This window comes from Wickerhamomyces anomalus (assembly GCF_001661255.1).
Source record: "Wickerhamomyces anomalus NRRL Y-366-8 unplaced genomic scaffold WICANscaffold_5, whole genome shotgun sequence".
In the NCBI taxonomy this organism is placed as follows: domain Eukaryota; kingdom Fungi; phylum Ascomycota; class Saccharomycetes; order Phaffomycetales; family Wickerhamomycetaceae; genus Hansenula; species Hansenula anomala.
The window spans coordinates 680,790-692,930 of NW_017567114.1; the positions used below are offsets into that span (position 1 = coordinate 680,790).

Consider the following 12,141-nt stretch of genomic DNA (forward strand, 5'->3'; position numbering starts at 1 on the left):
AGATTTATCAATCAAATTTAAACAAGGAACACCTTTCTTACCTTTTGAACAATTAATGAGTGTTATGCCTGCAGCTTCTGGTCACACTTTACCTGAGATCTTTAGACCATTGATGTCTGATCCAAATTCTCCAATTATTGATTTTTATCCAGAAGATTTCCCAATCGATATGAATGGTAAGAAAATGTCATGGCAAGGTATTGCATTGTTGCCTTTCATTGATGAAACAAGATTGTTAGAAGTTGTTAGAGAACAATATTCCAAATTAACAGATGCTGAAAAATTGAGAAATGTACGTAAAGAAGATGTACTGTTTATTAGCAATCACAACAAACGTTTTAAAGATTTTAGTAAATTATATACAGATGACAAAATCAAAATTGTTGATTTCCATTTCCATAAGTCAAAGTTATGTGGTTCAGTTTTTCCAAATTCAAAATTCAAATTCAATTCAATTTTACCATGTCCAGTTGGTGGTGAGCATTCTTATAGTGATATTCCAACTGATTCATTCTTGAAAGCTGATTACAAAATGCCACCAAAGAACACTGGTAAATCAATCATCTTGACTGGTTACATTAAACATACACCGGTTTTGACACAAGAAGATAAAGATAGTGTCATGTATGGAAGAGGTCAAGGTAGAAGAAACTTCCATCACAATTCTTCACAACAAAATATCATCAAAACAGGTCCAGGTAGTGATACTGTTTACTCTCCAAGATTTGGTGGTTATAAGTTCTTTTTGTTATTGGCTGCTCAACATCAACAACAAGCCCAACAACAACAAAATATTCAAAACTTTATGAGTCAAAATCAAGGTCAAAGAGTTGGCATGAATCCAAGCGTTCAACCTTCTGGTACCCATAAAACATTCAATGATTCTGGATTACCGCAACCAAGTCGTAATGGTGTTTTAAGAAGATGAAGGAAGGAGAGAGTGAGAAAAAAAAACATTTTTATTGTTATGATTTTTATTTTGTACCATAGTGTAAGGATAATTAATATATAGTTACAGCTAATGAATATTTAAAAAGGGGAGTGATCATGTCATGCAAATGCTTTTTTTTGTGATTCTATTTACAACTCTAAATTAAAATAGCTATATGTATCGTGAAATATTTTGTATTTTGTGTCATTATTTTGTCACCACTTCATCTAAAGTAGCTGATAAGTTTTGAACAAATTCAGGATCATTTATAACAACCTCATCGTTATCTTGTTCAAACTCTATTTCCCTTCTATCCTGTAAGTTCATATATTGAAGTTTCAACAAGCTGTGATCAAAATCTTCTGGTAATTCCCAGCCATGTTTTTTTATAACTTGAATCAAATCAAAGTGTGTTATTGATTTTCCTAATGTTAACAATTTTTTATACCATTCATATGCTTCCTCGTAGTTCATGCGTTTATCATTTCTTAAAATCATAGCTGTTATAGCATAGAACCCCAATGGGGCATGTAATTTACCCATGATGGTTATAAGTTCATCCAGTTCATAATGTTCAGCATTATCTCTATTGAAGTAAAGAATCATACTAGCAGCACGACCATCAAACCTTCTAAAATCACAGGTTTGCAAAAACGATTTGAGGAAAGCTGTAGCTAATGAAGGATTTTTCAAATCTTCAATTGTTCTTCTGACGAAAACGTTAACGATACCTTCATCCATTTTATCTTTCGAGAATGGATGGTTTGGGATATTTGCTTCTTGGACTTGAACCACATAATCTTTAAACTTGTTGAATAACTCATTAAAAACAAATTCACTGGAGTACTTATGCTTATGAAGCCCAATATGATTCAAAACAGTGATGTACAACTCAGTCATATTCTCTATAGTTGGATAGCCATCTGTTATTTTGATGAAATCAGAGACTTCAGACTTTGAAACTGGTAGATTGTTGTTTAAATTTCCAATCTCATCAACTGTTCCATTGTAAATCAGACTTAGCAGCCCTAGTTGGTTCAACATTATTTCAGAGCCGGGGAATATGGATATGAATTGGCTAATCAAGACTTTGGGGTTATCTGGGAATTTAGCTCTCAAAGTGATCAACAACTCACCAATGATCATGTTTTTATAGAAATTACCAACATTTTGATACTCCATCATTTCAGCTGCTTTTCTAAGCACAACTAAAACAGCATCAAACATTTTTTTCTGTCTAAATGAAGTTGCTAAAATATGTAGTAATTTTGGGCTAATTTCAATTCCATTATTTTTCACAGTTTCAAGTAACCCTATGGCTGATTCATAATTTTTCAATCTAACAGCATGATATGTTAAAACTTCATATAGTTTAGATGTGAGTATTTTTTGATCATGATGGCCTAATTTATCTTTATCTAACGCATACTTCGTCAAGAGGTACTCCATATAAAATTCAACTTTTTCAGGTTCACCTTTTTGAATATATTTCACAACAATTTGTTTAATCATATCAAATGAATAGAATGTCAGCATTTTTCTTTTCAAGAAATCCACCGTCTCTTTATCAGCATGTGTAAAAATCGCAGCAAATTCGAAAACTTCTTGTTCATGAGGTTCACCGTGTGATAGGGCATGCCTTATCTCATTGATTGAGTTTGACGAAGCAGTTGAACATCCAAATTCCAGCAGCTTTATGTAAAATTCCAGATAATCTGAACGGTCTAGTATCTTCAATATTTCTCTGGCGTTTCTATAATGAATAATCAACAAATTATCATGTTCCAGGCCTTGTTCTTCAAACTGTTCAATAATCTCACTTGAGATCTTTAGCAATTCATATATCTGGTTCATTTTCTCGTTGTTTGTAGTCACTTCATCTAGAAGTAGTAGTTGAATCTCTTTGTTCATGAATGCCACTATGTATTTTGGATTGTATATGAAGTAAAAAATGGGTATGGCTGTATTACTCAAATGCTTCTCAAAGTATTTTATCAAGCTTGGAAACTTTTTGAAATTGCTTCTAATCTTTGTAATCAATTGAACTAGTTCTTTAAGCTCATCAAATTTCAATACGCTGATTTTTAATAGTTCCAACTCCAAGAATTTCAATAACACAAGTCTAAATGGAGAATCACCATTGGCTAGTATACCATTCTGTTCCAGTATAAGCTCTGCTTTCTCATATGAAATGACAGAACTATTATCTGCAACATCCTGACTGATAAACTGTGAGCTATGGAGTTTGGGTATGATTGAGGCTGATCTTGTGGATTTTAGGTCTGACAATTTGTCCAGCTTTGTTTGGATTACTTTGGGTATTTTCTCTTCATGGAAAGTCCTGAGAGCGCAGCAGGGAAACCTTTGGTTGCTCCTTATTTTCGCTCTTACTAAGTTTGATCTGATCATATTGACTTGAGAGTCATTTCAAGGTTGTTCTTTGGATCTGCTTTGTTTCGTTTTGGAGGTGATGATTTCGAGGTTATTTTTTTTTCAACGTCTAAATTTTTCAACCATTGAAAAAGGCAGACACACTACAAAATTAAAGCCGTTATCGAAAAAACAAAATGCGTCGTAACAAATGCAAAATTATATATAATATGAGTTTGAGCCAGTTTATTGGTTTGTATGGCTCTTGTATTTTCTGATTCTCTCATTCAAGCTTTTCAGCTCTGTCTTGTGTAGATTCTTGACCAAATTCGATCTCATCTTGTCCTTGTTCAACCGTACCAAAAGTTTTTCAATGTACTTGTATTTCAAAGAGATGTCGTCAATCTTGGATATCAATAACGTTTCATCTTTGATGTTTATCTTTAGTCCATCATGTTGAAAGAAATTCAATCCCAACTCTGGTTTTTTATTGATCAACCATAAACCAATATCCCAAATAAGATCTTCATCATCACTAAAATGTTTATAAACCAAATCAATAATCATTGTTAACCCTTCACCTTTCTTAAAAGAGCCATCTTGCTTCTGATTATCTTCTAATTCCTTATAAATTTGAAGTACTTCTTTGAATTTACCTTGTTTCATATAAATCTTAGCCAGGGCTAGATGTTTCCCGTGATCCTTCAAAATCACTATTGTTTCTGGTAATGTTAGGCTAATATCTTTTTCCACTATCTTTAAAACTTTTGAATTGTCAGAAAGTGATTCTCTCAAGTTTGCCAATTCAACAGATTTCACGATATCGGCATTCTCTGTATATGACTCTTTAGATATCCACTTATCCAAAAAACTTGCAAAGAATTTCTTGAGCTTATTGTCTTTTATCAACTTTCTAACTTCTTCAATCAAGCCTTGTAAACCATTGAAGCACCAAACTTCACCATAAACTTCATATTTAAATATATAAATCAAGATTCTTGGATCTACTGTACCGTTTGTCCATATTTCAAAAGCTTGTGAATAGGTTTTGTTTTTCAAATGTGTCAATCCAATTAATAAATTAATATATTCCAGTTCTATAACACCTAATTCCGTACTTCCATCAACTGATTTCAATTCATCTTCCAATTCTTCAACATTTTGGAAAGTTTGTAGCCGTATTAAACGAGGTTGTGGTAACAAAATTTTGATGAAATTGGAACAATAACAGACTAATGATGTCGTTATGGTGGATATCTTAAAGACAAATTCTAATTCTTTCACTTCTCTCTCTGGGTCTTCACCAATCAAAGGCGACAGTTTAATCAAATCAACAAGATCTTCATATGGTTCTGTAAATGCTGAACTAACATTGATAATTTTCACATCTCCACTAAATTCTATGCTTTGCACTTCTGACTGATCATGTAAAGAGTAAGCAATAACCGAGCTACCAAAAGATGAAACAACGTGAGGATAATTTATACCCATTGAAACTGGATATTTAGCCAGTGGGATCGTACCTCTTGACACATCCCCATTGATGTTTATAACCAGCCCCATGGAAGGTTCATCTTTAAAGATCCCACAAGTTAATAAGAATTCATCCTGCCACACCGGTAAGATGAATGGATCTAGTTTTGGTTTTTCATTTCCTGTTTCATCTTGCACGGTTAATATTGGGAACAATGGAATTTTTTGAAAATTTTCCAAATCAATCAAGTCATAATTTTCTTTGGATGCAACTAGTGAATATTCAGATCTTCTTAAACCCTTTGTAGATTCCGTATATGCAATATCTTTAACTAACCTCAGAGCAGTTGGTGTCACATTGATTATCCGTATTTGGTTTTTAGTATAAACTGTGACATGAACACCTGTACTATCATTTTTGGCCTTATTGTCAAAATCCAAGCTTATGTCATTAACCTCTTTCACTCTTCCAATATTTGCAGGTGAGAATTCAGGTAATAGGAAACATGACAATAAACCACCAGCTAGAACCAATGCTTTTTCGATTTTGGGTAGTAATAATATCTTTGTTATTGGCCTTATACGTGATTGATGGAAACTGTTCCTTGAAACAAGAATAAAATCATTTTCAATCTTGAAGAAATGTAGAATCTCACCATGTGAGGTCCCTATGTAGATATGATCATCTAATTTCTCAACATATGTTGGGTAAGCATTTTCAGATCCATTAATATCTGGATTGTGTAGTGGTAATTCTCCTATAATATCATGGATCTTGTAGGGTCCTGGTGATGATCTGATGAATTTGGTTGGTTTAGGTTTTGGTTTAGGCTTTGAATCTGGACTTGATACAGATTTCAATGTTTCCAGGTGTAATTCAGATTTTGACTCATTGATTATTGAATCTTCCGAGGCTGAACCCTTTTCATCTGAGAGCACTGAAATTGAAGGCCTTATTGGGTTGGAGGAAACTTCAAGATGTTCTGTTTCTTGCTTGTGATCTGTGTCAATGCTTGGTTGTTCAGCTTTAGACTCTTCAGCAGTTTCTTCTGACTTTGATTGTGTTTCATCAGCTTCATATTCCCCATTGGTTCTGTGTTTCTCTTGTTTGGTAATGGAATTATCACCATTATTGTTCAGTTCTTTGACGTTATCTTCTTTATTATCCTCTGTATCTTGATTTTGGTTACTCTCTGGATCCTTATCATTCTCTTGATCATCATCTTTTGTAGTATCATCTTCACCATTTGCTTCCTCTTTAGTCTTATTTTTAGCTGTATCTAAATCATCCTTATTAGCTTCAACGCTATCATTATCATCATTATTTTCAATTACATCCTGAACATCTCGATCTTGAACCTCATTCTCCAAAGATTCATCTCTGGGCACCTCTTCATGATATTCTTCTGATTGTTTTTCAGCTTCATTGCCACTTTCTTGATCAGTACCATCACCTCCCACTTCACCAACATCATTGGGAACTAAGTGGTCCTGTGGCGGGTTGGGCACTTGTTGATGGTCTTCTGTATTGACATTGGGTTTCTGAGGCAAGGGGCCCTTCTGCTTTGACTTGTTGCCCTGCTTCTTCTTCTTGGCCATATTCAACGGCTCCTTTCCAGTGATTGCACAGAAAAGCCAGTCTTCTCTTATAGACGAGAGTATGGATTGGTTAACTAATTGTCAGTTGTTGATGTCGTTTTCAGACGATGTTTTCAATGGGCTGTAATGGGCCAAAAATTCGGCCGCTTTGTTTATACAAGATTTTGGACACGGGCCACTACTCGCAAAACAGTTTGGGAAAAGGTAAAACTCATTGAAACACTACATTTTATATAGACAAATGGTGTTGAAAATAGGATATTTGAAAACAGGGATACATGTTTAGTTATAGTATCAAGTATTACTCAAAATGGCTCTCAAAATATAAAACTAATCAATACAACGATCAAAACCGATAACCCAGAATACCTAGAAACACCTGATTCAATACCAACTAAATGAGCATTGGCACCATTAGCTGAAGCTTTTGAAGACCCTGTTGTCACTGGAGCAGTCACGGTAGATGTATCTGTGTTATCTGTAGCAGTTGAAGCTATAGATGCAGCATATTCATTTGGGTAATAGGAAGAAATAGCAGTTCCATTTGAGGATCCATATGGTTTCAAATAAATCAATAACCAATCATTTTGACAAATTGCAGGTGATGAAGCTCCTCTCCATGTCAAAGTGTAATTATGAGCATCTGGTGTACTTTTGCAAGCAACAAATAGCTTATGATATTGATAATACAAATAGTTATCATTGATGTAAAAAAGGCCGTTAGATGTTTTGCTATCTTTTGAAACACTCACAACACCCGATACAGGGTTAATAGTTAAATAATAATCTTTACCCTCTTGACCAATTGTAAATTGGCCAGTGCTCAAGATACTAGCATTTCTCACTGTTTGTGTTGCACTGTCATATGTTTTGGCCTCACTGTCATAAAAAAACACTTCATTACTATCAAAGAATCTTAACAACTTTAGATCTATAGTCTCAGCATATTTATCGTAATCCAAAGGTGTGACTTGAAGGGATCCAATATTTTGGGATCCATCAGCTAATGAAAGGGAAGCACAAAGAAGGAGTACTAAACCTGTGATGATTTTGTAAAACATGATTTGAATCTGAGGTTTTCCAAAATGAAAATTCAATAGGACAGCTCAAATAGTCCAAGCACTAAAAGAAATCTAATCCATCTTTATATATTTGAGCCTTTTCATTATTCTCTTGTCTTTGGTCGTTGTGTCCACTAAAATTTCTTGTTTTAGTTCATGGAGTTATCGTTGATCAAGATTCTGGGTGCCAAATTATGGACCAATTTGGGAAGGCTAAAATGAGATGCATCAAAACCGTTGAAGATCTTATACAGAAGATGAAATGTATAAATCCTCGAGACAATAGATATTTCAAACCATCACAATTCAAAAGTACACTCTTCATAGCCTTTATTAATCCAATCTTGAACATTTTTCAACTCCGAAGACTTCAAGTTCTTTTAGCTTCGATGATTATGTAATTTCTTTGGTGAATCACAGCAAATATAAAAAGAAGATGGCACATTTGCAATTCAACAAACTCCTTTCCATTTTAAAAAGTTGTCTGTATGCTTAAATCAATTACAAAGAATTCAATCAATCAATTCAAATTACAAACTCATAAATTCAACCAATCAAGAAAGATGCACGTTCAATACATTAAAATGAGATGGGGAACTGGTGATAACTATTCCTATCTATTGACGGATGATAAAACAACAGATTCATGGATCATTGACCCTGCTGAACCTCATGAGTATGTCTTTCCCCATTCAATTATATTAATCCCATACTAACTTTATTGAATCTAGAGTCCTCCCTGAATTGGAAAAAGCTAGTGTCAATTTAAAGGCCATAGTTAATACCCATCATCATTATGATCATGCTGGGGGTAACGAAGAATTACACAAGAAATATAAAGTCCCAATCATTGCTGGGAAGGATTCTCCATTAGTTTCACACGTTCCAAAAGATGGAGAAGTTTTAAAACTTGGTGATTCAATTGAAATCACTGCAATTCATACACCATGTCATACCCAGGATTCTATATGTTATTATGCCACTGATAAAGCCAATCCTGATCAAAAATTTGTGTTTACAGGAGATACTTTATTCACTGCAGGTTGTGGTAGATTCTTTGAAGGTACCGGTGAAGAAATGGATACTGCTCTGAATTTCAAATTGGGTAAATTACCAAAAGATACATTGGTTTTCCCAGGTCATGAGTATACTAAAGGTAATGTAAAATTTGCAGTTAAATTACTTTCAAACAATGCTATTCAACAGTTGGAGAAATTTGTTAATGAGAATGAAATCACCACTGGTCAATTTTCCATTGGTGATGAATTAAAATTTAATCCATTTATGAGATTAGATGATGAACAAATCACAAGTAAATTAAAGATTGATTCAAGAAGTTTGGTTATGGATAAACTAAGAGAGATGAAAAACAATTCATAAGTATAAAACATTTATTTATTTTAGTTTAAAAAAGAGTTGTAGAGCTTCACTGTACCATAACGTCAAAAAGATTCACATAGAGAGTAAACCTCGACTTTATAAAGGAAAGTGAAAGCACCTGGATTTCAATTTAACTCTGCTGTCCACACTTTTGCACCATGGAAGAAAAGGTTATAATCAAAAGTTCTATCTATTTTCAGAGTCAATTTTAAATTATCTATCTGAAGAAAAGGAAAAAAAGAGTTGTAAAAAGGTTTAAAAAGTTTATGGATTTGAAATTTTTCTTAAATATCAGCGAATTTTACCCTGCCATTGTGACTTTCGCGAATATATTATTTACTTTCGCGAATGTGCTTTACTGGTTTCAAATTTGGGGGCAACGATTAACAAAGCATTTCCAAATGACAAGTGTTTGAATTGAAAAGTCAATTGAGTGTTTAAAGATGGCTAAGGGAAATAAGAAAAGTGAAGAGAAAGTGAAGGATGCTACTCCTGCTGAAACTACATCTGCTGCTGCAACTGGAGAACAAGAAGAAGGAATCATTTTGAATGATGATCTATCTGATGAAGAAGTGGAAAAGGAGAAGAAAGAAGTGAAGGAAGAATTGGCTAAAGAAGATGAAGAGAAAGAGGAAATAAAGAAGGAAGAACTCAAAGAAGAACCAAAGAAGGTTGAAAAAGAGGAAAAAACTGAAGCTATTATTGATGAAAAAAAAGAAGATATTGCTAAAGAACCAACATCAACAACTAAAGATGATGAAGGTCCACCTCCTCCTCCAAAACCAATTAGACCATTATCACCAAGACAAGAAGCTAAGAAGAATTTGAAAGATGCATTCCCAACAGTTGAAGATTCCACAATTGAAGCTATATTGATTGCATCTTCATTCAAATTAGAGCCAGCTTTTAATGCCATGTTGTATTTATCAGATCCAACAGCTATGAAATTTGAAGAAGTTCCAATTGTTGAAGAAGCCCCAACACCGCGTCGCCAATTGACTCAATTAGAACAAGATGAGATGTTGGCTAAGAAATTGGATGAAGAATTTAACAAGAGTCAAAGAAGACGTCATAGACATCATCAAGAAGGTGGACAATATCCAGGAGAAGGTCAACCACCTCGTGGAGCACCAAGAAGGTCGCAAAATGTACAAGATGAAGATGAAGATGATGATATGTTTTCAAATTTTGTTGAAAAGGATTTACCACAAATTAAAGAGCAATTTTCCAAGAATTTAGAAGAAACGAAAACAAAATTCAACAGTTGGGTATCTGGTTGGAAAAAACAATATCAAACTACAAGTGAAGAATGGCAACAAAGAAATAGACAACAAGGAGGAGGATTTGGTCAACAGCAACAACCAAAATCACAGCAACGTCGTCGTTATGAATTTGAACAAGATCCTGAAGAAGTTGATGTTCGTGATTTCCATGGTATTTCACTAGGTAATAATGATGATGAAGATGAAGAGGATAGACCAAAGTTACCAAATCGTAATAGAGCACAATCCACAGATTTATATGGAACTCCAAAACATGGTTCTAAACCATCCACAACTACCTCAACAGGAGGAGGAGCTCAAAACAAATGGGAACCATTACAAACAAAGAAACCAGATCCTATAAGTTCAAGTAATGCGGCAGAAGATGATGATGATTTCTTGTTATCAGATGATGAGTTGTTGAGCAGCTCAAAGAAGAATTAGGATCGTGTTTTTATTTCAGCCAATTTCAAGATTATGTACACAATTATTTTTATTTGTAGAAATTAATTCTATTAAAAACAATAAACACTAAACAAGATAAAATAAATAACGATAAAAAACAAATGCAATAAAAACCTTTTGAATTGAAAAAACCTCTGTAAAAAAAAATTTCACCCGTGACCCCAATTTTTTTTCTTCGGGTATACGATCTGGGGTACAAAACAAATAACATAAATGATGATGATGATGGTAATAATAATAATACTTCGTAAAAGTCATGAAAATGGCATGATATCTATGTCTCTGATCATAGATACACCAACTTAAGATCTAGGTCTCTCTTAGTTTAGTTGTCTTTTGTCAATGACAACGGCAGTAAAGAATTGGTTTGAATTGGAACTCAAGACCGGTTGTTGGATAGATAAAGTTGGGAATTTTGTAGGTTGTAAAGTAGTAGTGGTTGAGAGTGATGATAGAGTTAGGGAGGCTGAAGTTGAAGGTTTTGTTGATACTGAAGTTGATGATGGAGAAGGAGATGGGAGTGATATTGGGGAGCCGTTAACAGCAGCGATGATGGTTGATAGCAAGATGGTGAAGTAGACAGAGAATAGCATTGTAATAAGGAGTGTGTTGAAGTTGGATGGTGATAGTGATAAGGAATGAATGAATAGTTGGGAGTAAAGAGGGAAAAGATGGTGATTTAAATGAAGCCATTCTTTAATACTCGTTGCAGGGATGTGTTTTAAAGATGTTTTGCAAACTTGTGACCGCGTCCCGGGTCTACGCGACCTGAGTCCCCTCCTGCGACAGGGCTAGACCCCAATGGCTATGGGTGATGCTAGGGACTAGTCCCTCTGACTGTGCCTGTGAAAGTCGAGAATTGGACGGGAAAAGTGTTGAAAGGGGAATTAAATGGTGGAAATTATGGTGATGATGGTGATTATGGTGATCTGGTTACTGAAGAGGGTAGTGTTATTGAAAAGGGAGTGTTGTTGTGGACTAGGACACTCCAGAGTTATCGATCGAGATCATCTCAAATGTACCTAATTCTATTCTACTGGAAACTTTTTATTCCACTATCATCGATGAGATCATATCAGCTTTAATTAGGCCCATGCCATGCCATTTTAAATCTCGCTTTTCTGACACAAAACAGATTGGAAACTCTGATTTTGGAATGAGAATTGGCTCAAAAGAGGCTCAGTGACTGTAACATACTCGATATTGACGCTTTTGGAATGGTTGGAAAGAGTATAAATAGCACTTCCACTGCATTACTCAACCCAGAAAGTAATCAGACACTCACAAATACTCTCACTGCTCTTTTTCACCTTTGTTTTCCGTTGTTTTCAATGTTTCAACACGGTTAAATAATTTTCGCGTTTTTGGGTTGGAAATGTAAACAAACAAGATGAGACATAAACAATCAAACATGAAACAGATTTAGTAGGCACAAAAAACAAGAAACTGCCTTGTACGAAGGAGATCTATCACAATCAATTAGCTTCTGGAAGGTTGCAATTATTTCACTGACTTTTATCTGCCTTAATTGTGGGATTCGATTGAAAGTTGAAACACCTCCTTAAGATTGTACAACTCGAAGACGTGTAGCCTACAGTAG

The 12,141-nt window shown here is 34.5% G+C and overlaps 6 protein-coding genes across 6 annotated transcripts; 2 read left to right on the forward strand and 4 right to left on the reverse strand.

The window, feature by feature from the left end:
• Positions 1 to 1,138: 1,138 nt before the first annotated feature.
• ATP22 (Atp22p) lies at positions 1,139 to 2,842 on the reverse strand (the record flags this gene model as incomplete). Its single annotated transcript, XM_019185035.1, has 1 exon — positions 1,139 to 2,842. One exon carries the CDS (start codon positions 2,840 to 2,842, stop codon positions 1,139 to 1,141), a length of 1,704 nt encoding a protein of 567 aa, XP_019037355.1.
• Positions 2,843 to 3,547: 705 nt separating this feature from the next.
• On the reverse strand, positions 3,548 to 6,373 carry VPS3 (CORVET complex subunit VPS3; the record flags this gene model as incomplete). Its single annotated transcript, XM_019185036.1, has 1 exon — positions 3,548 to 6,373. One exon carries the CDS (start codon positions 6,371 to 6,373, stop codon positions 3,548 to 3,550), a length of 2,826 nt encoding a protein of 941 aa, XP_019037356.1.
• Positions 6,374 to 6,690: 317 nt separating this feature from the next.
• Positions 6,691 to 7,434, reverse strand: WICANDRAFT_80307 (uncharacterized protein; the record flags this gene model as incomplete). Its single annotated transcript, XM_019185037.1, has 1 exon — positions 6,691 to 7,434. The coding sequence occupies one exon, from the start codon at positions 7,432 to 7,434 to the stop codon at positions 6,691 to 6,693; it is 744 nt and encodes a 247-aa protein (XP_019037357.1).
• Positions 7,435 to 8,106: 672 nt separating this feature from the next.
• On the forward strand, positions 8,107 to 9,295 carry WICANDRAFT_95510 (uncharacterized protein; the record flags this gene model as incomplete). Its single annotated transcript, XM_019186497.1, has 2 exons — positions 8,107 to 8,110; positions 8,327 to 9,295. 2 exons carry the CDS (start codon positions 8,107 to 8,109, stop codon positions 8,812 to 8,814), a joined length of 492 nt encoding a protein of 163 aa, XP_019037358.1. The 3' UTR covers positions 8,815 to 9,295.
• On the forward strand, positions 9,258 to 10,520 carry CUE5 (ubiquitin-binding protein CUE5; the record flags this gene model as incomplete). Its single annotated transcript, XM_019183704.1, has 1 exon — positions 9,258 to 10,520. One exon carries the CDS (start codon positions 9,258 to 9,260, stop codon positions 10,518 to 10,520), a length of 1,263 nt encoding a protein of 420 aa, XP_019037359.1.
• Positions 10,521 to 10,861: 341 nt separating this feature from the next.
• WICANDRAFT_85261 (uncharacterized protein) lies at positions 10,862 to 11,134 on the reverse strand (the record flags this gene model as incomplete). Its single annotated transcript, XM_019185866.1, has 1 exon — positions 10,862 to 11,134. The coding sequence occupies one exon, from the start codon at positions 11,132 to 11,134 to the stop codon at positions 10,862 to 10,864; it is 273 nt and encodes a 90-aa protein (XP_019037360.1).
• Between the last annotated feature and the right edge of the window lie 1,007 nt (positions 11,135 to 12,141).